Source organism: Pseudorca crassidens, chromosome 4 (genome assembly GCF_039906515.1).
Source record: "Pseudorca crassidens isolate mPseCra1 chromosome 4, mPseCra1.hap1, whole genome shotgun sequence".
Classification (NCBI taxonomy): domain Eukaryota; kingdom Metazoa; phylum Chordata; class Mammalia; order Artiodactyla; family Delphinidae; genus Pseudorca; species Pseudorca crassidens.
The window spans coordinates 35,729,401-35,757,054 of record NC_090299.1 but is presented as its reverse complement, the minus strand read 5'-3'; the positions used below and the strand labels follow the sequence as shown (position 1 = coordinate 35,757,054).

At 42.5% G+C, this 27,654-nt stretch overlaps 2 protein-coding genes across 7 annotated transcripts in view; both read right to left on the bottom strand.

Moving 5' to 3' along the window:
• SLC9B2 (solute carrier family 9 member B2) overlaps positions 1-1,998 on the bottom strand; it is a 50,833-nt gene extending 48,835 nt beyond the window's left edge. For 4 of the 5 annotated variants that reach the window (XM_067735453.1, XM_067735452.1, XM_067735451.1 and 1 more), the window contains exon 1: positions 1,545-1,998. The gene's annotated coding sequence lies outside the window, so the exon portion shown is untranslated. The remainder of the gene's footprint in view (positions 1-1,544) is intronic. The other variant, XM_067735454.1, reaches the window with a different exon arrangement.
• A 2,402-nt stretch (positions 1,999-4,400) lies between these two features.
• BDH2 (3-hydroxybutyrate dehydrogenase 2) lies at positions 4,401-27,376 on the bottom strand. 2 transcript variants are annotated; one of them, XM_067735449.1, is made up of 11 exons: positions 27,245-27,376; positions 24,093-24,210; positions 23,618-23,709; positions 22,721-22,799; positions 21,079-21,175; positions 19,281-19,389; positions 13,338-13,398; positions 12,004-12,117; positions 8,025-8,083; positions 7,342-7,434; positions 4,401-4,631 (listed from the first exon to the last, which is right to left on the bottom strand). In XM_067735449.1, the coding sequence occupies exons 3-11, from the start codon at positions 23,687-23,689 to the stop codon at positions 4,578-4,580; spliced, it is 738 nt and encodes a 245-aa protein (XP_067591550.1). In that variant the 5' UTR covers positions 23,690-23,709; positions 24,093-24,210; positions 27,245-27,376; the 3' UTR covers positions 4,401-4,577. The 2 variants fall into 2 exon arrangements, with proteins under 2 accessions (XP_067591550.1, XP_067591551.1); XM_067735450.1 differs by lacking the exon at positions 24,093-24,210 and having other exon boundaries at positions 27,245-27,366.
• Positions 27,377-27,654: the final 278 nt, after the last annotated feature.

Here is a 27,654-nt window from a genome sequence, read left to right as displayed (position 1 = left end):
CTAGATCCTGGACACTGGCACCTCGTGCACCTTCCGTGCTAACAGAAAACAGCCAAAAACATCAGGGAGGAGCAGGGAGTCTTCTGCCTTATCTCTGCCTTTGAAATCTCAGGCAAGTCATCCAGAACTCTAATTTACACCCAGAACTCTAACTGGAAGGGAGTCTGGGAAATGTTTTTAGCGTTCCTGTTTCTCCTGTACAAGAAGGCACACTAGCCACAGGTAGGAATGAGTGTGAGTTGCCCTCCTGGGGCAACTTTGTGTGTAGGCTCCAGGATTCAGACCTACATCACTGATTTTCCCTACTTATTCTATCATGCCTTCTATGGAAACCCTAAAAAGGCAAAAATCTAGCAATAGGACTGTAATTCTAAAGACCTTAATATGCTAGAAAATATGTGAACCGGTCGTTTTGCTCACATCATTAGTATAGGATAAATCACACTACCTAATTAATCGTTAGGTATATTCTGATCCATTGGATTTTGAGCTCCTGGAATGTGGAGCTGGAATCCTAAGAATGGAATTGTATTCCATTCTTATTTGTATCTCCTGTCCCCAGGCCTGCTTGGCCCACAGAAGATGCACAGGTATTTGCCGAATTGATATGTTTCACTCTTGACTTAGAGAGAAACAGTAAACCAGAATTTCATGAGATACTGTATAGCAGCAATAATATTAGGTGGAGGGCCCATTATAGACGAATGGGGAAAGGGGGTTTTAGCCTTTCAGAGAAAACAGAGGTAGATCTGGCAAAGTAAAGCACCTGCTGTCTCTAGCCACTAGTGTTCTGGATTTCTTTTTTTTTTTAATTAATTAATTAATTTTTTGGCTGTGCTGGGTCTTCGTTTCTGTGCGAGGGCTTTCTCTAGTTGTGGCAAGCAGGGGCCAACTCTTCATCACGGTGCGCGGGCCTCTCACTATCGCAGCCTCTCTAGTTGAGGAGCACAGGCTCTAGACGCACAGGCTCAGTAGCTGTGGCTCACGGGCCTACTTGCTCCGTGGCACGTGGGATCTTCCCAGACCAGGGCTCGAACCCGTGTCCCCTGCATTGACAGGCAGATTCTCAACCACTGCGCCACCAAGGAAGCCCATCTTGGATTTCTTGATGGAAGAAAGTTAGTGGTGTCTTCCTGCTATTGATCTTTTGGGCAACAAAAAACACCAGAATCCAAGGCTGACATAACAAGCTGATGCCTGGTAAGTAAAATAAAGCCACAGACTCAGCGTGCGCTTTGAGCAGGGGCTTATTTATATTCCCCAATCAGGAGGAATTGATGAGTCTTTGCACATGAGGGGTGCTAACCCAGGCCACAGTAGCAGCAACGTATGGTGGATTTGAGAACTAAAACAAAACGAACAAGAAAAACCTACTCCAATAACAACTAACGACGGGAGATACACACACACCCACACCCACCCACCACTCTGCGTACAACCAGAAGGCGCTGGGCGCTAGCTCCCAGCCTCTGGCCCGGCACTAGAGGATTGCCGCCACGGCCGCCGGTTTAATTTACGCTCAGTGCTCTCCGGGGGCTACTCACCTAACGCTCTCTGGCTCAGGCAGCCGGCTCAGCCTCATGGATGCGAAAAGGGGCTCAAAGGCCTGCGGTGGAGCCCGGCGGAGCCGGTTTCCGGGTGGCGCATCGCCCCAGGCAGCGGCGGAGGCTGCAATTATTGCAGATAGCGGGGCGCTGGGCGCGCCGCCGGGTGTTTGCGGCCCCGCCTTCCCCGCGGCGTGGGCGGTTCCGGGAAGGCAGGGCGCGGGCTGTGTGGACCGCTCAGGGACCCCGGGCGGGTTGGGACCCAGTAGCGGCCACCCCACGCGCTCTCCGCGGGTCTGGGGCCTCAGGGGGCGGGCGCGCGGCTTGACTGGGGGTCCGGAGAACCGCGGGTACACTTCCCGGGACCTCGGGGCGGCGCCGCGCGGTGGGCGGCCTCGCCGGCCCCTGGGGACCGGACGAGCGTGTCTCCCCGAGAAGCTACAGGGATGGTTGCCCAGCGCGCGCCGACCCTGGCGCCGTCTCGGCCGGCGATGACGAGCTCCTGGGCGAGGACGCGCAGCACTGCCTCTTGCGGAGCCCGAGTGCGGCCCGGGCAGCAAATTGCTGGCTTTATCGTTCCCTTCTACATTCTGGATTTTCACTCCACCTTTTTAGTTGTGCTTTTTAGAAGTGTCTTCTCAGGTGGGGCGGGAAGACCTCTCTTCAGGTGACCAATTAAGTGGGATAAAAGACTTGTTCTCCCTGTTATCGCTTAACACTTGCCCTTCTTGCGTTTATGACTTTTTTTCCATCAGCATTCATTTAATTCTGCCTTCCATTTCTGTGTCTTCCTTTCCTCTATATTTCCCTCCCCCTCCCCTTTCAACTAAGTGTGTGTATATGCGCGTGTGCCCCTTTCGGGGTAATTTCCATTTCCTACAGAAATAAAAATTTTCTTACCTGTTTTTCACTCCTTTAAGCAAGTGCCAATTTTAATCGCCGTTTTGCAGGCAAGAGGTACAATGTCACGTAAATGTCTCCACCAGGCAGAAACCACTCATTCTTCTCTCTTAGGTCCTCCCTTACGGAGAGAATGAATGAACCTAGGTTCCGTCTATTACGCTTCTTCAGAGCACCTAAAATGATTATTTTCCTAAACAGAACTCTTCCTCTCCTAAAGCTCGCCAAAGTTTCTAGTGACATCTAGCTTCCTCTTATAACAGAAATAAAATATATTTTTCCATTTCTTTCAGTCATATGATCATTGATACATCACATGCTTTGATCAACATGACTTTGGAGAACATTGAACTTTTGGGCTAGTTTTTACTGTTTATAATGTTTTATAGTTTATAGTTATCTCTGGGAGAACTAACTCTGAGGGAGCATTTGTAGAGTCCATTTTGCAGTGTTCATCATGTGTTTGTTTATTTACTTGGCCGGGTCTTGGTTGCTGCATGAGAGGTCTTCCATCTTCCTTGTGACACGTGGGATCTTTAGTTGCGGCACGCAGGATCTAGTTCCCTGACCAGGAATCAAACCTGGGCCCACTGCATTGGGAACGCCGAGTCTCAGCCACTGGACCACCAGGGAAGTCCCATCATGTGTTTATTTATAATTCAGTTTTTAATAGCTTACATGTACACGTATAATGGCTCAGAGCATGAAGTACTTCATAAATTATAGCTTAGAAGCTTCAGTGTTCCATTACTTCACTTGATAAGAAGTTACAGCATTTTGATAATGATACATCAAAAGAAACCCAAGTCATGTGGCCCAACTCCTTAATTTTACAAAGCAAAAAACTAAAATGGAAGAGAAATTGGATGACTTAGGTTCTAGGTAACCAACCAAGCTACATGTGGTCCAGTAGTGGAATACCTGGTCCAGAACCCTAAAGCAAATCTTAAAATCAATGGACTCTTCAGGAATGTTAGTCAAAATATCCTTTGCTGTCAGATTTATTTTATTTTGTTTTATTTTTTGCTGTTGGTTTTAACTTACCTTCATCAACTGCATGTTCTTCCTCATACGTAAAATTTTAAACTTTCATTGTCCATTTCAAAATTTTCCTTTTTAATATTACAGTTCTGAGATGAAAGATTAACTGTTCATTTACTGAGTATCTACATGTGCATCATACCATTTGGTCTTTTGAGGTAACAACAAATAAAATACAAACATAAAACCCTGAAACTAAAAGAGCAAGAAAAAACTTCTCCCTAGTAATCTGTTATGGAATTATTTTCCATGAATTTAAATTTCTTATTGAAACTTTTATTTTCTTTAATTTTGTTTCCTGTTACATGATTTATTTCTGTTTCTTCATCCGGAGACTATTTCTAAGTTTCATGTTCTCTTGTCTGTTATCTCAGAATTTGGTGAGGAAATCTATACTTAATCTGAAAAATATTCTTCAAACTGACAATACTGTAAGGTAGTTAACTATATGTTTCTTATGTCCATGTCAAATACTGCTTATTTTAATAAAGACTTTTTAGTTAGACTAAAAAAAAAGTATTTACTTATAAGTGATGATATCCATTAAGGATAAACATCTGATGATTATTTTTCTTTTACATAACAGATCAACAATATATAGTCCTGAACCTAAACTCCTTTAAGTGTAAGTTACTGAAGCCAAACTCCTTTATACCTTTGGTGTTCACTTATGACTGTGTAAAATTTTAAAATTAGTACCCACATACAGACCAATGCAGAATTGTACAAAAATATTTGAATACGCAAAACAGAAGTAAAATAGAAATGAATAGCTTTTTTCTTAAAAAAGAAACTTCCTTTTTTCTTCATATTCACATTTTAATTTTATATACTTAGAAATTGAGGTTTATTCTTAAAATGTTCTTTTTGCAGTGAGTTCATTATCTCACCTATCTACAATGATTTCAGAAGAGATTAGAAAGAGATGAATATATTTAAAGAATCAGACTCTTGTGAACAATGACATCATCAAAAAGGTCTTATTTTCATTAATATGCCATTAATAGGAAAGAGAGGATGGGTGAGTTTTCTTCATAAGCAGGTTCACTGTAGACAGGAACGGCCTGCCTTCCCAGCAAGGAGATCCTGAAATCACAAGCTCCAGCCTCCATCAATGATAATAGGATTACCTGTTACATAGGCAGACTGCAGGGATAAACACAAGGAGATAGAACAATTGACCAGGTTGTGTTTCTTCAATTTTCCTGACTGAGATAGCTAAACAGTTTATCCTCATAGTACCAGGAAACCACACTTTTAACAAATAGAAATTAGGAAAATCTGAATTAAATTTCAGATGATTTAAAACTGCTGAGTGTTCTTGTGATCTGGATCTGACTGGCCTCTGGCTGGTGTTTGAGCACATGTCACATCATTCTAAGAGTGTCTGGACTCAGAGTCAGAAAATTAAGAAATTTTGTGATATAGAGCCATTACCCGAATTAGGATAAAGTATAGGCTAAAACAGTATATTTTCATTTTGAATCTCAGAAGTATTCTAACTAGCTGAGTTTTATGCCACTAATAAACCTTTGAACATAATCAAGTGTGTCAGTAACAAAGTAGTAATGTCAATTACCAAACAGAATTTAAAAAAAAAGATGTATATTTAGTTAATCAATATACATGGGTAATTCCAGGTACTGAAGCACACTAAATGTCTTTTTAAAATTTATATGAGTAATAATTATTATAATCTATTAACCAAAAAAAAATTCTATACTAGTTTCAGACATCCAAATCTGTACAAAACTAAAGAAGTTTAAAAATTACTGATTTTTTTCCCCACAGAATTTTTCATTTTCCAAAGAATTAAAACTGAAGTGATTCTTGTGGTAGAGGTTTAAAAATGTTTTTTTTTGTTTTGTTTTGTTTTTTGCGGTACGCAGGCCTCTCACTGTTGTGGCCTCTCCTGTTGCGGGACACAGGCTCCGGATGCGCAGGCACAGCGGCCATAGCTCACGGGCCCAGCCGCTCCGCGGCATGTGGGATCTTCCCGCACCGGGGTACAAACCCGTGTCCCCTGCATCGGCAGGTGGACTCTCAACCACTGTACCACCAGGGGAGCACCCCCCTCTGTTTTATGTCTGTGAATAGTACACGACCAGGGAACTAACTGGAAGAGAGAAGAGAGAAGGAAAGGGGAGTAGGCAGGAGTGAGGAGGTGTGTTACTGATCAGTTAGCCCCTCTTCAGTGTAACTTGGTGCACACCAGGTGGTGGTGAATGTGACAGATACAGAGGTTGAAATGTTTTTGTGACAGAGCAGTTACTACTTCTCAGAACTATTAACAACAGTTGTTCATAGCAGAGGAAATGACTAGGCAGATTGTGAATGACTGAGTACATTAACCTTTCTGATTTCTTTGAATCTGTATCTTCACAAGAGCTCATTTGATTTGTGGGTACTGCTGATAAGCTAAATTGCCCTGGTTTAGCCAGAGCTTAGGTTACCAAATATTTGGGAATGTTCTGGCTTGAAATGTGCAACCAAAGGACCTTTGTCCTTTTAGAAAGATCTAGAAGAGTCCATATGTAAAACAGAAAGCTTGCCTTTTAAAAAAAACTTGGAGAAATTGGGGGTGTTTCTTGGTAGAGTGTCTAATAACCCCCTAGTTTATCTACTTTATATGATCAGTCTTCATATATTGAATTTTATTTTTTTTAATTTTTATTGGAGTATAGTTGATTTACAATGTTGTGTTAGTTTCAGGTGTACAGCAAAGTGAATCAGTTATACATATACATATATCCACTCTCTTTTAGATTCTTTTCCCATATAGGCCATTACAGAGTATTAAGTAGAGTTCCCTGTGCTATACAATATATATTGAACTTTAAAACACTCTGTACTCCTGTTATGATGTCTTTCCTTCCAGCCTCTTCCATTGCCTCAGGCTTTAGGTGAATTTAAAACTAGGAACACAAATTTGAGTCTATTATCCATGTTTAAGTTAAAACATTTTTAGGGCTTCCCTGGTGGCGCAGTGGTTGGGAGTCCGCCTGCCGATGCAGGGGACACCAGTTCGTGCTCCAGTCCGGGAAGATCCCACATGCCATGGAGTGGCTGGGCCCGTGAGCCATGGCCACTGAGCCTGCATGTCCGGAGCCTGTGCTCCACAACGGGAGAGGCCACAGCAGTGAGAGGCCCGCGTACCGCAAAAACAAACAAACAAACAAACAAAAACAGAGGGGATGTCCTTGTACTTTATACCTTATAAGAAATATCTCTTATGAAAGTTTCTGCTTTCACAGCTGTTTGCCATTAAAAAATATACAGTCGCCATTAAGGAAAAAACTGATTACTAAATAGGTGCAACGTGGAAAGAGACAGAATTAGGAATTTCCATACGTGATGATAAATAAGTAAAAATTCATAGGGAAAAAAAAGAGGTACTGGCATTGTTCTAAACAAGTCACCAGTAAAACTGAAAACACCAGATGCTAATTCTGTGTCTCCTGGACGCAAATCTGGTTAACCCTTTCCCCATTTCACCGGAAGCTCTCATAATTTTGGAGGTTCACTGGTTTGATTTACAAATCAAATTTACAAATGGTTTCCCAAATTGTAATTTTTGAAAGTAATTATAAAATTGAGCAATTTAATTTTTTTCAATCCTCCACCACTTCACTTGCTATCAGATTCAGTGACATGTAAAGTTGAATGAGGAAGAGTTGGTGGCTCAGATCAAAGTGGTCTTTCTATGAGCAAATTAAATCAGAACTTATTCCCATCTTGTAAAAGCAGCATCTTAGCACCTACATGCCATCACTCCCTAAATCATACTATTTTGATGAGCAAATTGTGGCCAAATGTGATTGAGGATAATGAACCCCCTGGGAAGAACAGTGCTTACTTCATCAGAGGCCAGGTACACGCAGAGCAGGGCTATTTCTTCTGCAGTTGCAAATCTTCCTGTTTTCTGTCTCTTTAGGAAATCGCTCAGTGCCTGGAACCAGAAACCATACTGGACATCAGTGATGTGAGCTGAAGTAACTCACCTGCAACACCTTCAGAAGGTCAAAGGCAAGAGGAATCTACAAAGGTACCACTGGCTTGTTGCCTTGATTAATTATACATGACACAAGATACAGGAGAATATCAATATCTTTAATTGTGGACCAAACAGGACTATGGTGACTCCCAATCTACTCAAACTATCTGTTTTATACTAAAACCTACAGAGACTGTGACAGATGAGAAAGATAGTATTAAAGAAGAGGGCATTTTCATATTTTTTGAAAATGTGGTAAAATGCACATAATATAAAATTTACCATCTTAACCAATTTGAAGTGTACAGTTCAGTAGTGTTAAGTCCATTCATATTATTGTGCAACAAATCTCCACAATTCTTTTCATCTCGAAAAACTGAAACTCTATACCCATTAAACAATAACTCCCCACTCCCTCTCCCCCAGCCCCTGGCAACCACCCTTCTACTTTCTGTCTCTATGGATCTGTCTACTCTAGGTAAGGAAGGAGCATTTTTATTTTTTTTAACCAGAGGATTTAAACACATTTAAAATAGCAGATATACCTCTTCAGGATTTGGTCTGGCTTGTATTCTTTCCTGCAGAGATGGGGTATCAACCGTTCCTAAATCAAAGGAGGGCATTCAGCTTGGTTACTTACTTAGACTGAAAAAGAAATTGATGATTAAATTTTAAACTTCCTTTCCATATGATACAACGATCAGTGAAAGCCTTCTCCATGACTTGGAGTGACAATTTCACCTCTACCTGCCTGCTTTTTATTTAATAGGCTTATAAATTCTTTAATAAATTTCTATGATTTTCAAAAACACAGACTATACTTCTTTGTGAAGTATATTAGGCAAAAAATGACACCCAGCATTCCCAGGACATACTTTAGTCACATCACATTGATACGATACTTTATGGATTTTAAGCACTGTTATAGGTATTATCTCAGTTAATCCTCGCAACAACCCTGAGATGTATTATAGATAAAATCATACAAGCACTATATCAGTATAAGGACCCAGACTACCTAATGATCTCAAAAACATTTTCTGCTGTCAGGTTCACTCTGGGGGGATTCTCAGGGACAATTCCACACCCATCACAGTCCTCAATAACTTAGGTGGCTCTTAATTTTCCTCATTATCTTGCCTATTTTCGTCGGTTTTAACCATTGTTTCATATTTCTCATCGAAAAAATATAACTTTATTTTACTTAAAAACAAGAAAAATAATAATGACTAAAAATTTTTAAATCCCACTTAGTTCACATTCTTTACAGAGCAAGTTCCCATACATTTCTGTTAACTTCTGTGATCTGCAAATTCTCTTCAGAGGGCTTTCTTCTGCTGACCGTACTCCCGGAGACCACATGATCTTTCTAAGTTCATAGCAAGTGATTTCACAGTCATACTCTCAGCTCCATCCTTAGACCATGCTCCTGGGTGTGCCACAGATGTGATGTTTGCTTGGAAATCATTTCTTTCTTTTTTTTAAAAAATTTTTTATCGGGGTATAGTTGATTTACAATTGTGTTAGTTTCAGGTGTACAGCAAAGTAAGTCTTTATACATATACATATATCTACTCTTTTTTAGATTCTTTTCCCATATAGGCCATTACAGAGTATTGAGTAGAGTTCCCTGTGCTATACAGTAGGTCCTTATTAGTTATCTATTTTATATATAGTAGTGTGTATACATCAGTCCCAATCTTCCAATTTATTATCCTCCCCGCCTCAGGAACCATTTCTTAATTTTATTATCATTTGCCATTTCTCTGGAGAGACTGGGAATCTTCGAAATCTGCAAATCCTGGCTCCTTTTTGTTTAACAGCCCTTTCCTTAGCTTGTCTCTGTGCTCTCACATTTCACTGTAAGCAGGCGACACTTTCAATAGGCTGGGTGGGAGCTGCCTTGGCTACAACACCTGGTTCATCAGGAACATTTTCTACCCTCCACAGTTATAGCAGGCAATAGTGTTGATGAAATTTCTTAAACCACAAAGCGAAAATCTCTTTGTATCCAATTTCTGGTGATATTTTCCTCACTTGCCTCATCAACAGCCTCCTTAAAGTCCACAATTCTACCAACAGTGTGTTCAAGGCACTTTAAGCATTCACTTAACGCCCTCCTCAAAATCCTTAACAGCTTCCTCCCGCTGAGGCAAATGCTCACCGACTCTTACATATGGCCGGTATTAATGACTATTACATGAAAACTCTGTAGCAAGTCTATGCCTCGCACTTCATTCCACTGTCACCTGACTCTGCTGTGTCCCTGGCACAGACTGACACACCATGCCACTGTCCACACCAGTCTGATGTTGAAGTGTTGTGACTATATCATCAACACCAACCCAGACACACTCATTCCTTGTCACATTTTCTTTGTGACTGGCTCAGTGAGTCACAGCTAGTTCCTTGTTCCAGACAGTGGGAGAATATATTTTCCAATCTTCTGAAAAGTCCAGCTTCAAAACAACCACACTTTCCAAATCATTTTGCCATTTATTCCACTGGGAAAATGGCACCAAAAATAGCTAGACTCAAGTATCACCAACGTGTATGTTAAAACCTGGTGAAACTCTCTCTCCTGTAACCTCCTCTTTCTTGGTGTTACCTATGTTTACCGTTCTAGTCCAAGAAAAATTAAACAGAACACGTCAATCATGGAAATTCTGTCCCTTGAAGGTTATTTAGTAGTCTCCCCCTTTCCTAAGTCAGTGGGTTTCAACCTGAGGGGAGACCATGATGAATTACATCAGAATTTCCAGTGGCACTTTCCAAACTACACACAGTGTTCCCCATCAACTCCTTCTCCAAATGCGGCATGCCCCTCAGGTTTTGAAAGGTCCCACAGGTAACTGTGAATTGCTTCTCCTCCCCAAAGCCACAATACCAGTTGTGAACTACTAAGAGAAACCTTGATTCTGGACATGCAGTACTGAATTTCTTTTCAGAGAGGAGGTTGGTAATTCTTCTTAGGCAGACCTCATTTTACTCTCTTTGGCTTGCTGAGCTCCACAGATACTACATTTTTTACAGATTTCAGGGTGTGCAATGCTTCTTCGAGCAAGTCTATAGGCACCATTTTTCCAACAGCATTTATTTGCTCACTTCATGTCTCTGTGTCACATTTGGTAATTCTTGCAATATTTCAAACTTTTTCATTATTATATTTGTTATGGGGATGTGTGATCAGTGATCTTTGATGGCACTACTGCAAAATGATTATGACTCACTGAAGGCTCAGATGATGGTGAGCGTTTTTTAGCAATAAAATGTTTTTGAATTAAGGTATGTACATTGTATGTTTAGACACAATGCTATTGCACACTTAATCGACTACAGTATAGTGTAAACATAAATGTCCTTTCTACTCATAATAAGTTCTGCTTTTCTCCTTTCCTTTATATGAGGGGCCAGCATACTTTTTGGTCAAAAGCCAGACAGGAAATATTTTTAGCTTTGAGAACCATTTGGTCTGTTATAACTACTCAACTCTGACTGCAGCATGAAAGCAAACTTAACCAATATAAAAGCAAACTGGGTGTGGATGTACTCCGATAAAACTGTGTTTACAAAACAGGTGGTAGGCCGGATCTGGCCTGTAGGCCAGTTTGCTGACCCCCTCTTTACAGCATAAAGGAAGGTATGAATCCCTCCTTTTTGTTTATGGGCCATCCCAGGTGATGGACATGACTCAGTGGCTCCCTATGTCTGGGAGGCTCCTCTTTCTTCCTGCTGTCCTGTGAGCATGGTCTACGTTTCAACTTTCCCCTGACGAGGCCATCCTGGGCTTGCTTCTAAAACACCAAGCCCTGGCCAGTTATGTCTCTCAACCACAGGGTTTGGAATTGTCCCCATCCACACAAGTAGCATTTAAACCTTTTGCATCTGTTAAATCAAAACGGCATCACTTGTGCTAAAGCCCATGATACAAAACCTACATTTAATGCCTAACCTAATTGCAGTTTCAAACTTTACCAGAAATGTAATCTTAATCAACCAGTCTGGAATTTTCTGGTTAGCACCAATGAGGTAATTGGGCCCCCGTGGGTCCTCTCTATCCCCCTAGAGGGAGAAGAGGCAACCTGTAGTATAAAACCTGTGCCATCCCCTCCCCCTTAAAAAAGCAGTCCCAGCCCAGAATAACCTTTTCTTTTCTTTTGCCAATGACCTCCTTGCCCCACCCTTCTTTCTATGAAAACCTTCCATTTTTGTATATGGCTCCCTGGAGCATCCTTCTAGTTGCTAGATGGGATGCCACTTGATTCATGAATCGTTGAATGAAGCCAATTAGATCTTCAAATTACTTGGTTGAATTTTGTCTTTTAACACATCTGTGGGTTATTCCTAATGACTTAGGATCTCCTTCCCAACTTACCATTGGACTGTTATCTTAATAAGCCTGGACTCTTTTTTTCTTTGGAGCTTTTCCCAATATGTGGTAAAGAAGCTTACATAGATACTTTTCACAGTGGCAGCCGGGAGGTCAGAAAGGACAAGTTCATAGTCCCACAGTGCCCAACTCACCTGGACACACACAGTTGCACCGGATACCCTGCTGGATGAAGTCTGCAGCAACAGACTTTGTGAGACCAATCACAGCTGCCTTGGTTGTGCTGTACACACACCTGTTCACAACTCCTGAGAATGAAGGAAAGTTCAACCATTGAAGGAATAAAAAAACACAGTCAACTTTAGGAAGCAGGAGACCATTGTCATGCTTCCTCACACTCCACCATTTTTAAGATTTTTTTTTTTGATGTGGACCATTTTAAAAAGTCTTCATTGAATTTGTTACAATATTGCTTCTGTTTTGTGTTTTGGTTGTTTGGCCTCGAGGTATGTGGGATCTGAGCTCCCCGACCAGGGATCGAACCCACACCCCCTGCATTGGAAGGGGAAGTCTTAACCATTGGACCACCAGGGAAGTCCCTGCACCCTTTCTAAAAATCGATATCAGATTTTCTCCTTTAATAGAGCTAGTTTCTGAATCTGGGAAAATAATATCATTATTGGCACAATTCAGTTGAGACTTCGGTGTTGAGATGCTGCTCCTAAGTGATAGCAGTGGCTTTAGTTTTTCATCATCAGTTGGTAGAACGAAGAAATTTAGGGTAAAGCAAAGCAAAACAAAACACAACCCAAACAAACCCAGAGGCTTAGGCATTTCTTTGCATTCGTCTCCTGTGCAGGCTTACTGTGTACATCCTTGCTAAGAGAAGGAATGTTATCTCAGCAGTAACTACTTCATTTTCAACTCGAAATCCATCTGTGCCAGACTGTGACACTGTCCATCATCTCCACTTTCGCACTGCAATCTGGCCCTTCAACTTGACTTCTCATTTAGGGCTGGATCAAATGTCTTTGTGAAGCACTCCCCCAATCCACAGGCAGAGTTATGTCCCTGCTATTGTAACAGCACTTTGTACAAGGGTCATAGGGTCACAGCTCTGTTATGTACAAGGGTCACAGCTCTGTTATGACCCTATCACACTGTAGAAGATGTGCATTTGCCTGACTCTCCCCCCTTTTAGACTGTGAATTCTTTGGGGTTAGGGACATCTAGCGGGTGTCTAATACATCTTTTTTGATTAATTAAATGTATAAAAGTTTCCTTCTCCCCGTTTGATCTTCATTTCCATATCCATTAGAAGGAATAAAAGGTAGAGCAAAGCAAACCAACTTATATTTAACTTTATGACTGGTTCACATCTAAGGCAAAAGGACTGGTACTTAAGAAACTTTAGAGCAATTTATAAAAAAGCAGTTTTATGATCTCTGCTACGCTTGTTCCCCAAACCCTTAGCTCTTGAAGGTGTGTGAGTACGTGTGTCATGATGCCCAGAGGAAGACACACCTACCTTTGATGCTCGATGCCACAGAGGACATGTTGATAATGTTGCCAGATTTCTGAGCAAGCATCTGCCAAAACAAAACAAAGACCAAAAAAAGATGCTACTCTGCAGGCTAAAAATACTACCTCTTTAAAAGATGCGCGTTTACTTATGGTTTGCAGGACCATCATATTAGCTATTAACATTAAGCACTGTTAAGCATGTTAAGCAGTCTTTTTTTTTTTTTTTAACGGATTTTATTTTCTTTTTTCTTTTCTTGGCCACGCTACGCAGCTTGTGAGATCTTAGTTCCTTGACCAGGGATTGAACCCGGGCCCTTGGCAGTAGAATCACGGAGTCCCAACCACTGGACCACCAGGGAACTCCCTGTGAAGCAGTCTTAATGGTCTCACCCAATCATTGCTGGGAACTGATGGCTTGTGTACACATTGGCAGGAACATTTCCCAGGGGTTTACTGCCTTCCTGTGGCATAAAAGCATCAGCAAGACCAAGAAGGAACTCTGAGCTAAATGAAAGGCTAATGAATGTTAATGTTACTGTATGTTCCCGATGGAAAACTCTTTCTCCATTCATCACATATTCAACATATAGTTGCATACCTACTGTGGTCAGGTACAGTGGTAGGTCGAGGAGATTCAAAGAGAAATGACTCAGTCCCTGCCTGCCTATAGAGCTGCCAGACTGATTGAAGTGGCTGGTATAACCTGCATCCAGCAAGAGGAAAGACTGTCACTGGGGAGGGGGCGGACGTGGAAAGAAGGGACCAGGCTGCAGGGCACGCAGAGGAGGTCTGATTTTTTGAAAGCTAGAGCGTTAATCAGAAAAATAAAAGAGAAGGGTATTTTCTTCCCAAGGAAGTGGGAAGAAGGGATGGGTCTGGCTGGAAGACAGAATGTGGGAGGAATAAAGCTGCAGAGGCCAGTGGGGCTAAATTCAGGAATTTTGGCTTTACCCTGAAGGCAATGCGGTGGAGACAATGAGGGGGTTTAATGCAGAGGGCGAGTGGCATGTTCAGATTTGAAGATTACAAAGATTACTATGGCATCTTGTAGAGGAGAGCACTGGAAGCTGATGCAGGGATTTAGGAAAGGAGTAATGAAAGTAGAGAGCAGAAACGTCTGTGGGTAACAGAGGTGGAGACAGCCGAGGTACGTGAGCAGGACTTGGTACATGGTTACATGCAGCGAGGGCTGCTCCCCGTCTAGGGCAGTGTTTCCTAAGAATACGTCCTTCAGAATCCCACACAGAAAGTGTGAAAGTCTTAAGAGGAGGGTCTGTGGCTGTCCTGTCCTCCTAGACAGGGTACACAGCAGCCAGTCAATATGTTTCCGTGAATCAAAATCTCTTGGGGCTTCCCTGGTGGCGCAGTGGTTGAGAGTCCGCCTGCTAATGCAGGGGACACGGGTTCGTGCCCCGGTCCGGGAAGATCCCACATGCCGCGGAGCGGCTGGGCCCATGAGCCATGGCCGCTGAGCCTGCGCGTCCAGAGCCTGTGCTCCGCAACGGGAGAGGCCACAACAGTGAGAGGGCCGCGTACCGCAAAAAAACAAAACAAAACAAAAAAATCTCTTGAGGTGCTAGGTTAAAGTGCAGATTGCTGAGCTCTGCCCCAGACCTAAACAAATATATCACTGAAAAAAGCTGCTATGAATTAAAAAATGTTTTCAGATGAACTTATATTTAATTAAAAGATGTATGTATGTTTTCAAGATGATATAGGTATATGCGAGGGCATGGGTATCCACCCATCAATGTTTGGGGGGAAGAAGCAAGAGTTGGAGAGAATGCCTGCCTCGTGGGCACTAACTTACTGAAATCAGAGGCTGCAGGGATGACCATAAAGAACAAGGAGGAGGTGGTGAAGAGTTAAAATAAGTGCTGGGGGAGGTGGAGAACAGAGGAAGGAGAACCAGGATATGCTCTATCATGAAAATCAAGTAAAGAAAGAGCTTCTAAGACGGAGGAGTCTCAGTAGGCAGTGTAAACGGTCAAAGAAAAAAGTCACTTCTGCTGGGGTGAGTTTATCCAGCAGCTTTCAAGGAGGTGTAGGAATGGAGAAGGTGAATAACTGGATGATCCAGGGATGAGTTTGCCAAGATTCTATTTTTCCTTATAGTATTCTTACTTTCTGTTTTGATACTTAGCTACTAATCGGTACCTAAGAGCAGAAAGTCTAAAACAACCCTAAGGTATTATGTTGAATGGATTAAAAGGATAAAAGGAGAGGCTGAGGTGACCCAGTGAAATCCAGAAGATGGCAGGGAAAGAAAATATTGAACCCAACTTGTTTGTCTATATAATGAAGAGAATCATAATGAAATGGGGTCCTCATAAAAAAAGACCAGGAAAATTAGTAAAATGTAACAGTGTTGAAAACGAAGCCTTAAAATTATTCTTTCTTATCCAGTTTAGCAAATAACATAACCCATTTAAATTAATTTATTTTCCCAGTGTCACTGAGGTATAATTGATAATATATACAATCCATTTTTAATACATATGGAATACATGTAGCCCAATTTAATATATAAAGATGGGCTATTAAATAAGTTCAGTCTCTGGTCTTCTGAAATGCAATAAAATCCTCAGGCAGAACTTTAGAAAACAGTCACCTGGGAGATGCTACTGCTGCCCACTAACACTTGGACTGTCCACTCAGCCCAGGTCTAGCCGCTGATTCTAGAGCCCAGTCCTTGCGTCCTTCTGTGCTGCCTTCTCAACACCAGATCAGCACCTGCGGTCATGGTGTGAATGCTCTTCCTGGCTCTGCATGCAACAGCCGTCTCTGGCAGGTACAACAATAAAGTGAAGTGCCTGGATGTAGTAATGCTGTCTAGGACTGATCTCCCAGAAGCTCAGGCGGATGCTACAAAGAGCTCTGAAGATTCCCTCTAGCTGCATCTAGTTAGTCCTACTGTGACGCAGCTCTTCTGCCCCCACTGACCAGAGCCCAGCTCCTAAACCTGGCAGACCTTGGCTTCTTGGGTCTTCAGTGATTCCATGCCTGACCTCCACCTGGACTGACAACCTAGATTCATTTCTTCATCCAGCAAATGTTTGCTAAGCGGCTCTACGTGCGAGAGACTCTGCTAAGATAGAGCAAAGGAGGAGAACACCCAAATATCCAAGACCTCCCCGAACCCTCGTAATGGATCCTCTCTTCTGGTGGACCTTGGATTCTACACTGACCTCTTTTCACAGTATTTTTAATTTGTTCTCTGCTTTCTGACTGCTCTTCCAGTCTTGGAATGGTTTTCTGTATGCTTATCCATGAACAAAAATTTCCTACAAGTGTTCCTATGTTTTGACCATCTGACCTTTCAAATCTGCCTAGACTCTAAATCCTGGCTTCCCCTGGAAAGTTCTATCTGGTATATGTGCGTCATGGTTAATGAACATAATTAGGGCTGGAAAGGACTGTGTAATCTATCACCCTCATTTTTTTTTTTTTTTTTTTTGTGGTACATGGGCCTCTCACTGTTGTGGCCTCTCCCGTTGTGGAGCACAGGCTCCGGACGTGCAGGCTCAGCGGCCATGGCTCACGGGCCCAGCCGCTCCGCGGCATGTGGGATCTTCCCGGACCGGGGCACGAACCTGAGTCCCCTGCATCGGCAGGTGGACTCTCAACCACTGCGCCACCAGGGAAGCCCAATCACCCTCATTTTAAATGAAGAAATAGACACCGAGAGAGCACAGGTGCCATCTCCCAGGTCCCGTGGCGAACTTAGGGGCAGAACTCAGGTTGTTCCTAAGGTCTTCCAATGACAGATTCCAGAATCCCAGGTAAGGTCAGTTGGGGTCATTTTAACAAGTGGCACCAACTCATTCTGACTCCCCATCCCAGTCATTAATAACTCTTAGGATTTCTTACAGATGAGTTTCATTGGCTCACATGGATTATTAAGATGCTTTAAATCACAGACAAACTCGCTAATTTGCAAGTTAATGTCTGGTATTTTAAAAGTTAACACTTAACAAGCTTAAATTTCAGCTCCACTGTATCTCACACCTATGTCCTTCCCTGATATTTGTCAAGCATTCAGTACCACAATGAGTCTCATATATGTGTAAGTCTTATTCACTTGACCTGAGCTTTCCTCTTTTACCACAGCCTCTGCTTTTCCTCATATCCTATGCTAAGGATTAGTCTTCAAAAAATACATTTAAGTTCCAAATAACAGATTCTCATGAACTCCAAATAAGGAAAAAAAAAGGCAATTTATATTTTAAAAAAATTTGCTGGTTCAACATTCCATGAGCCAACCCAAAGATTCCTTCTAGGGGCTAAACAAGAAGATTAAAAAATTTTTAGTTTTTTTTAGTTTCTAAGTCAATTTCTCTAATTTTCCTTTTAGCATTCATCTGTATCCTTCTTGACGTTAGGCCCAATGTCCAGAGCAAAGTATCTGCCCTGCCTTGTCATCAAAAAACTCTTCTCCTGGGCTTCCCTGGTGGCGCAGGGGTTGGGAGTCCGCCTGCCGACGCAGGGGACACAGGTTCGTGCCCCGGTCCGGGAAGATCTCACATGCCGCGGAGTGGCTAGGCCCGTGAGCCACGGCCGCTGAGCCTGCACGCGTCCGGAGCCTGTGCTCCGCAACGGGAGAGGCCACAACAGTGAGAGGCCCGCGTACCACAAAAAACAAAACAAAACAAAACAAAACTCTTCTCCTGCCCTGGGTTGGGCAGCATTCAGTATGTCAGTCATCTAATCCAGCTGGAATGGAAGAGAAGCATGGCTCTTCTGCATTTCACTAAGGTTCAACTTACAACCTTGAACTGAGCCGGTTCTGTACAAAGTCAACCTCGTTCATTGTCTGAGCCTGTGTTGTCTGCTACTACTGGCTTATAAGCTCATTTGAAGTCAGTGTTTTTCATATTTATACGCCCCCTCCCCCAGAGAACCTAGCGTGGTGCTTTCCATCAAAAGGCACTTAATGCTTGTTTGTAAAATAAAATGAGAAACAGTCAGGAGTTGTGTGCAGGCTGGCAAATTCAAGGGTAGCACACTCAGGAGGAATACTGTCTCCTTAGCACACGCTGTCTCTCACCTCTCCAGTACCTCTGTGGCTCAGCTAAAAGCAGGAGTGCAAGGAGAATACTCGGGGTACAGAAAAGCAATGGGGTACATCCACCTGGAGATGGGGGGGCCTAGATGCTGACATTCAAGAAGGGGCCCAAATTCAAGGGTTCAAATCCTGGCTCTAATCACTTGCTAGTTATATGACCTTAGGCGAGTTATCTAACCTCCCGGTTTCATCCTTCTGCACAGTGGCTGTGATAGTACCTACCTCATTCGACTGCTTTGGTCCCACATGCCCCCTTGCTGTTCCAATCCCTGGAACCCTCTTCCCAGATACCTGAACGGACAGCTTGCTCACTTCATCGGGACCTCTATGAAAATTTCACCTTATTAATGAGGCCCTCCCACTAGACCTCACTGATAGCCTAGCTTCTTTTTTTTTTTTTTTTTTGGCCACGCTGCGCGGCTTGTGAGATCTTAGTTTCCCAACCAGGGGATTGAACCTGGGCCACCGCAGTGAAAGTGCTAAGTCCTAACCACCGGACTGCCAGGGAATTCCCTAACCTAGCTTCTTTTAAGTTCACTGTACTTATAACCACCACACACGTTAGAGTTTATTTGATTACACATTATCGTATCTCGCCCCTCAAAATAGTACCTCCCTTATAGAAAGGACTCTGTTTAGTTCTCTGATGTGCCTTCTGCACCTGGAAAGCAGCCTGCCACATGGTGCTTAATATTCCTTGAATGAATGAAGTGGAAAGTTAAGTGAGTTAATTTCTATGAAATGCTTTGATATCAATGTTCACTACAGGTTAGTCATTATGTTCACTGTTATCACTCTTCAGAGTAGGGATCCTCTCTGGATGTCCAGTATGGAGACCTACTTATCCAGCGGTACTCATCCTAGCGGTGGTGGTCACCTTACTTTAGGAAGAAAGGCCTTGATCATCAGGTACATGCTGCGGACGTTGAGATTCATTGAGAAGTCCCAGTCTCTCTCCCCACAGTCCAGGATGGTTCCATGATGGACAAAACTGGAAGTGTGATTAAACCACGGGGAAAAAGATGATCATTGAAAAACATTTCTATTCCATTTCCTTATCCTTTTTATTGTCATTTATTGGCTTAGACCATTGTCCTTTCCCTTAGCAAGATTAACAATTCAAACACAGTATCACTTAGTACCTTAGGTGAGGAAGTATCCCAACAACATAAGCTAAAAAAATTTATTTGAAGACAAAATCCTTCTTTTAAAAGAAGGCAGGAGTTAGAAGCCACCAAACATAAGAAACTCTGTACCTACTGAGCAGGAAACATCGCTGCCATTAAAAACAAAGGAGAACAGGGCGCTTGGCCTAACTCCTATTTCAAGATCAAGAGTGCCTTCAGGTGGCACAGATTAAACATTCTCAAGGGAAATCAAAACTGCAAGGAAAACTCAACATCTCAGGGTAGCAAAGTAATACCCCTACTGTACGGTTCTAACATACTGAGTAAACAACGTACAACAAGACAAAACCTTTAAAATAACCTTCACTCTTTTTGAAGTCACACTTCCTCAAGGAAGCTTTCTAAACATCAGTTAGAGTTAGAGTCCTAACTGATTTCACTGTCCCCTAGACCAAAATTATTAATTATAAAATATTGTCAGTTGTGATCCCTATGCACCACTGTATTTCTAGTTCAACCGAATGACAGCAAGAATCACATCCTCTATTTCTGTTCCCCTTACATTGCTGAAAATTTAGCAGGTGCTCAGAAACTAATTTTGCTAGTTGTTTTTTTCATGGCTCTGGGTATATTCTCACAGGAGGAATGAGCAGGTTATTTATAAACTAGATCATCACAATCGTTACTTTAATTTCCGAACATTGTAACATATGATAAACTATGGATAAACTGAGACTTTTTTTTTTTTTTTTACTCTGAATCATGATTGGGAAGAACCATAGAAATATATTAGAAGGCTCTAGAATTTTTCTACCAATGCAGCAGTACAAATGTAACACTACACGAGAAGAGTGGGATATCGGAGGTATCTACTGAGTTCCTGGTTCCTCACATCTACTGTCATGCCTGAGAAGGGACAGTGGGTACCAGCACTCGCTGTATCTACATGTAGCTGCCCCAGGTCCAGCTTTTCATCATTCATGCATGGTTCAGCAAGCTGGGTACCACCCTAATAAGTTTAATTAAGCCATTCTCTTTGTGCCGTGTATAAAGGTACAACATGAAGCTTCTTTTGCTGGGACTGATTGTCCCAGTAAGAAACACTGAGCTTGGGAGGTATAAAAGACTTACTAGAATATGCCAAAAAATTGGCAACATCTTCATTTCAATAAACTGAGTACTTGGCTTCTGGTGTATATATACTTCCTTTTAAAGGCACTCTACTGGAAAACAGTTTTTCTTCTTATTTTATAAGTCCTGGTAGAGCACCAGCAACAAGTCCATTGGCATGAGCCTGTTACCAGCCCTGAGGAGAGCAACAGCGTTAGTACTGGTTGCCTTGCGTGACCTTAACGGCCTTTAGGCCCCAAGCCCATGTCAATGTCTATGGCTGTCTTACTTGTAATAAAAATTCTGTCCAAAATCCAGCCACATTCCCCAAGGAATATATTATGATTCACAGTGAATAATTTTGCCATATTATCAAAATTCTTTTAGTGAAAGTTGCAGAAAGCTTTCTGTAAGGAGAGTGCAATTAAAGAGCTATGAATTACCCAGCAACATTGAAGAGAACATCAAGTCTCTCAATGTCATTGGCGAACTGATCAATTTGTTTCTTCTTTGTGACATCAAGGACCCGAGTCTGAACACCTGAAAAATAAAACAAAGGACACTATTTGCCTATACTCAAAAAGAATGGTTAGCCTTGAAGATTCAGCTGTTTCGAAGTGTGAAGACGGTAATATCTGTCCAGTGGGGCTTTGTAGGACTGTTGATCATTTGTAGGGTCTTCACAGTCTGAAGACTCTCAGTAAAAATCTTGACGTCCTCCTCACTTTGACCACCCAGTAACACGTCTCTTTCTCCCTCTCTCTCTCTATTCTCTGAAACGAATGATTCAGGTCTTTTCTGAGCAAAGACTTCACAGTGAAGTATGAATGATCTACAACAGATGCTTCTCAGTAAGCCAGCAGTAATAGCTGAGAGTTGGCTCATTTTAGCCCATTCTTTCCCCCAGAGGTTGAGTCAGTGCTACAGTAGTGCTGAATTCTGTCTGTGTGAAGGGGAAGGGCAGGGGCGGTGGATAAGGGATTGTTTCTACTTGAGCACTTTACCTTTATGTTAATTCTATTATTTTTTAGAAATGACTCTGTTGGCCAAGGGTACCATCACTTACTTCTGGACAAAATTACAAGTAGAAGAAATGAGAGGCCAGAAGAGGGGATGAAATACTTGAAAGCCAGACATGAGAGATCCAGCATGGGGTCTGAGAGATACATACTGCACAGAAACTCCCTGAACATTCTCTAATGAAAGCAGCAGTCATTATTTTTATGCTTTAAATAAAAATATATATAGTTTATTATTCTCTTTTGGATATAGAAAGAAAAGGTTATAAACACAGACAGACAAGACTGAAATTGAGTTTCAGAAAGACTTCTTTTCTTCTGTGCTTTTCTATTCCAACAGTTTGACTTTGACTTATAGGAATTATAATTCAGTTTAAGTCTAATGCAGTTAACTAGGTCAGTGAACTGATTTGTGTTTTATCACGGAACCTGTTCTATTTTGCTGGAATAGTCGACTTCCAGATAAGTTCTCTTTCTTTCAGCGGTTCTGCTTTCTTTCAGAGTAACTCAAACTGAAGTCCTCTGGTATTGGAGTTAGGTTCAGTGTGGTGCTGTAAGGGGTAATATACACCTAAATAATCTGGGTAATCTCTTAGGGTTTCTGGTCATGATATTGAAACCAATATTCTGAAACTTAATTTTTGCCTGTCTCTTTTAATATTTTAAATGTAAAATTTACTAGATAATTTAAAATTATGCATATGGCTCACATCATGTTTCTCTTGGACGGCGCTGCCCTCAGATGAGGGCGGCACAGTTGTCATCAAAAGGTAACATAACGACTGTTAAATGTTCACATATGACTTTGTCATTAGCTACTGAATCCTCTGACATGTTGGATAAATTAAAAATTTTAAGTATACAGCTTAAATACTTTGTTTACATTTAAGTGTACAGATTTTTGTCTCTAGGTTCACAGAATACAAATTTGATATCAGAGAATCAGGCTCTAAAAAGAAGGCCAGTGGAGCTGAGCAGCTAAGGAATTTTCTTTCAACATGTAAGTACTAATGATTTATAATCCCTTGTAGACTGAATCCCAGATTCAAGCTGCGGAGTTGCTTACCTGGGTACTTTTCCAGTTCCTGAAGTTTGAACTCATTGATATCTGTGGCTATGACTTTGGCACCTTCTCTTGCAAAAGCCTGGTAGACACAATGCACAAATAAATCCTTTGTTTACATGGTTAAACAGCTCTCATGAACTGAAAGTCATTTAGCCTTTCTCTTTTATCTTATTTTCACTGTTGTTTTCCCTATAAAATGGGTGGAATTTCAAACTATCTAGGCTCACCTCATCCTTCCCATTGTTACTATTTTTATCATTAATTAGAACAACGTGACATACATTATACTTGTCAGCTGACTTTGTCCCTTTAATACCAAATAAAACTTTTTTTAAAAAAATAGGATTCTGTTATTAAACACCTCTCAAAATACTATTATTTTTTGATTTGATAGCATGCATTCTGTTTCTGAGCAGGTGAGTAAACTCCAAATAGTAAGAGAAAAATGGGTTATAGCAACACTTTTCGTCCTAATAACAGTGCATTATTAGCTCTGGTGGGGGGTTTCATGTGTGAGAAGTTGATATAAATTAGAAGGCAAAGGTAACTTGATAGTCTCAAAACTCTGGAGTCCTATATCTGGACTGACATAATTTCAGAAAGCCATGCACTTCTGTAGGGTCCCTGCAGTAAATTTATTACGGTGCAGAGGAACTGAGGCAGAGAGAGAAGTTTCTCAGGTCAAAGGTTATCAGTGATGTCACATAATAAACATGTGAGGTATTCATTCCTTTATCTGCCTGGAGTTAGGAGTAGCCACTTTTCTTTTTGTAACTTAAGACAACAGAAGCACTAAAGAAAAAAAAAAAAAGAGCAGAAATAAATACCCATGGAACCCAGCCACATAATTCAATACCTCAAAAGTTAGTAAGCAAACAACAAAAGATAATAACTTACTAAGGTAGCTGCCCGGCCAATCCCCTGAGCAGCTGCTGTCAGGACGATGACCTTCCCATCAAGTCGACCCATAATGGAACCTGTGGTTTAATCTAAAGACATGTGTATTTAATGGCTTACACTGTAGCACATGGCCTTGTGCAGTAATGTCTAGAAGGAACGGTTCAATGCACTCCTTTAAGAACCTGACGACAGCACCTCTGTACAAATACTCCTACCACTTGAGAATATTCCCATCATTCTCCAAGAATGATTACTCTAAATACCTAGCTTTGCATATGAAAAACATTTAGCAAAAACCACTGAAGTGATAACTGGTGACAGACAGACATCGGACTTTAACCCATCTTCAGGTTTTTTCAGTACCCAGAGAAGTCAGCCTCTGATGCTGATACAGCAGCATCCCCTCACTACCACCCACCCTCCCCGCTGGCCCTCCCTGAACACACTGCTATGGCACTGGGTGGGTCCTTACTACTTGGGGCTGCTTCTTGCTTCCTCTCTTGTAAACTTTTCTTGGGGTCTGCACTATTAATCATCTGTGTTTTTTCCATGTCCCTTGGGAAGATTTCACAGTTGGCCTCAGAGAGTCACTGAAAAAAAAGAGTTGGAAAATCAGATCATGTCCAATACCCCCATTTTACAGATGAGGGAACTGATTTGACCTGCTCAAGGTCATAGAACTGGTCAACGGCAGAGCCAGAACCAAACTCAGGTCTCTTGACTCTTTTGCTATGTGAACATTCTACCCAACAACGCTGCTGATCCTGTTTTAAAGTTTAAGCAGTCATTAGTAACACTTTAACAGACGCAATCAGTAATTTTTAAAAGGGAGGACTGAGAAATTCTGACATAGGGGAAATATGACGTGCAGAAGATATTTGGTCAGTGCTTGGATTGTAGATCTCAGGGTGAGAGGAATGGCTAGTGATGAGGTTGGGGGTCGTGAAGAGTCAAATGATGATTAAATGAGGCTGTCTGCAAGGAACCAAGTCCCTTCTCTTACCCTGCTGTTCTTAGTGTGTGCCTCTGACCACACACCAACCACAAAATGGCTGCTTTCTCCCAAGACATCGTATCTGCATTCCAGGCAGAAAGAAGGAAAGCCTGAACTCTTTCAGAGGCCTCACCTTTCTATTCAACGAGTAAGCCTTCCTCAGAAATTCTATCCTGTGTTTTATTGGCCAGCTCTAGCAGTGGAGGCTAAGAATCTGAGTTTGTTTTCCAGGCTTTACAAAGTAAAAAGGTGGGGGTGAGGGCGTGAGTTGGGTGGATGTTGAGTGAACTAACTGAAACAGCACATGCACAAAATGACGTCCACAATCAGTCTGCTCAATTACCTGCCTGATAAAGAGTACAGGTAGCTAGCTAGTCTTGCCTGGAGGGCTCACATGATCCAGTCATTGCTTTTTGAACTTATCTCTGTTCTCTTCAGCCAAACTTGGCTTTTTGCTGTACCCAATGTGCACTCACCGGGATTTCAAGCCTCCACTCTTTGTGCAAGCTCTCCTTTCTGAGGGCTAGTTACTCCTGTGGGCAATGGGCAATGAGGCTTTCAAAAGCATGACATGATCAGATGTGTATTCTAGAAAGCTCACAGTGGAGGACAGACCTGGGGAGGGAGTGAGCAGGCAAGAGCAGGGGGTTTCCTTCGGAGGTGGCGGCAGTGGTGCAGAGACGGTGGAGAAACAGCAGGGACGGAGAGCAGGGGTGGATGAGGGAAGTGTTTAAGAGTTGACACAGGGTCTGGTCATCAGTGCACAGACTTCAAAGACATTACGTGGCTTGCCCAGTGTTTCACGGCTATGAATTCAAACCCAGGCCTCCTGATTGCGGGTCCAAGAGAAGACCTCGTGGTTCTAAATCCCCACGCAGCGCCAGGGGTCTGCGGCTCTGTGGAACAGGTGCCCAGTAACTGACCACGAGGCCGGCGCTGTGCTCTGAAACCCATCGGTGAGTTTGTGCAGAGGCCACCTCCCCCCTGGCCTTTCCCAGCCGATGCCTGAGTGCGGCACGAACGCTAAGGCAGGCCCACTTCTAGGACACATCGAGCACCTCCCGCCGGCCTCGCGGACCCACCCGCGCCGTGAAGGATGCGCCCACACCGCCCAGCCCAGCGTCCCTCGCTCCCTCCCTTGCAGGCAGACTTCCGTCGTGGTCTGCTGGCTCTCCCAGCCTTACCTAGATCCCTACTCATTTTCTCTCGCACCAGCATTTCCCCTAATAAATCCCGTGCGTGTTGAACTCTCTCGGAGTCAGCTTCTCGGAGGGCTAGACTAACAGCGCGTTTTTATAAGAGCCGACTCCAGGGACTAGCTTATGACTTCACTGATGGTCTCTGATTGACGGAGAGCTGGGCTGTTACAATGCCTGACCTACTCTGATGCAATGAATTTTCAGCTTTTATTTTTCTTCTTACATGAGTGATACGTTTTTACTTAAAACTGGTTAAGAGTCGAAACTCCAATAATCTTTACCCTCCCCCAGTCTCGAGCATGATGTATTAAAAAGTTGCTGTTGTACACTATTGGCATTAGTGACTTCTGGGTCATGGGACTGTGAAGGCGCATTGCAAATGTCTCCCTAGGAGGCTCTGACACCCACCGAAGAACTTACTAAACAACTGCTGAAGCACAGGGCAGCCGTTTTGCTCCCTATGAAAACCTCCCCCGAGCTGTCCTCCCTATTTTCTGGGACCAGATTTTCGAACCAAAGCCTTACTACTAGATATAACAGCACTATTATATTAAAACGGATTTGTTTGGAAAAATGAGTGCAAACATGGGCTGAAATGATGAAATGAGGCAACTTTCAAGAAATCCAACGTGAAAACCAGACATGATGGATTTCTTACTCTAAATATTGGAATCAAATTGTTAAATTTTTTTGCCGCGCCGTAGGCCTTATGTGCTCTTATTTCCGCCACCAGGGATTGAACCCGGGCCCCAGCAGTGAAAGCACCAAGTCCTAACCACTGGACCACCAGGGAATTCCCTCAAAGTGTTAATTTTTGATTAGCAGAGACACAGAGCATTTTCAGGATCTCTTTCTTCATAAGCCAGGAAAACAATGTCCACTTTGACACTGTAAAATCCTCTCCTTTGGCTATTTTGAAAAACCTACCGGAGTTTCAAACTTGTTAAAAACCCATCCGTATCCTGAACTAACTGCTAAGTTTAATCCAGAAAAGGTAATGTGCAAAACTAACATCTGAAAAGAAAACCTCTCCTTTTCCCTGGCCAAAGTTTCATTTAAAATATACTGGGAGAGCTTCCCTGGTGGCGCAGTGGTTAAGAATCCGCCTGCCAATAAAGGAGACACGGGTTCGAGCCCTGGTCCAGGAAGATCCCACATGCCGCGGAGCAACTAAGCCCGTGGGCCACAACTAGTTAGCCTGCGCTCTAGAGCCCACACGCCACCGCTACTGAAGCCTGCGCGCCTAGAGCCCGTGCTCCGCAACAAGGGAGGCCACCGCAATAAGAAGCCCGCGCACCGCAACGAAGAGCAGCCCCCGCTGGCTGCAACTAGAGAAAGTCCGCGGGCAGCAACGAAGACCCAACGCAGCCAAAAATAAATATATTAATAAATAAATCTATTAAAAATATAAAATATATTGGGAAATCTTACTTTATTTCAGCAAGTTGATGGCGTCCTCCAGATCACTGCGCGGGCAACAAACTTAAGACCTTTGTTCCAAATCAGGTCAGGTGCCTAATGCATGTTGGGATTTGTAGTTCAGGTTCCTCCAGTTTTTAGAAAATAATTCGCACATTCACATACTTTATATGTAATGTGCTGCCATCTAGTGGAGCTCAGGTAGAACTGTTAACTCCAATTACGTAGAAGGTGAAAAGTAGAAAAGCATCTTACTTAGAATGTTGAAATCATTTCCTTCACTAATTTAACCTAAGTCCTTCTCTCTTTTTTTTTTTTTTGTTCCGGTACGCGGGCCTCTCACCACCGCGGCCTCTCCCGTTGCAGAGCACAGGCTCCAGACGCGCAGGCTCCGCGGCATGTGGCATCTTCCCTGACTGGGG

Coding starts and splice junctions, on each gene's coding strand:
- BDH2 (XM_067735449.1), bottom strand. CDS start 23,689: ATGGGTCGACTTGATGGGAAGGTCATCGTCCTGACAGCAGCTGCTCAG. Junction 13,399..19,280: donor TCAAGGCCTTTCTTCCTAAA/GTAAGGTGACCA, acceptor TTGTTTTGGCAG/ATGCTTGCTCAGAAATCTGG. Junction 4,632..7,341: donor TGTACCTGGCCTCTGATGAA/GTAAGCACTGTT, acceptor TTATCCCTGCAG/TCTGCCTATGTAACAGGTAA.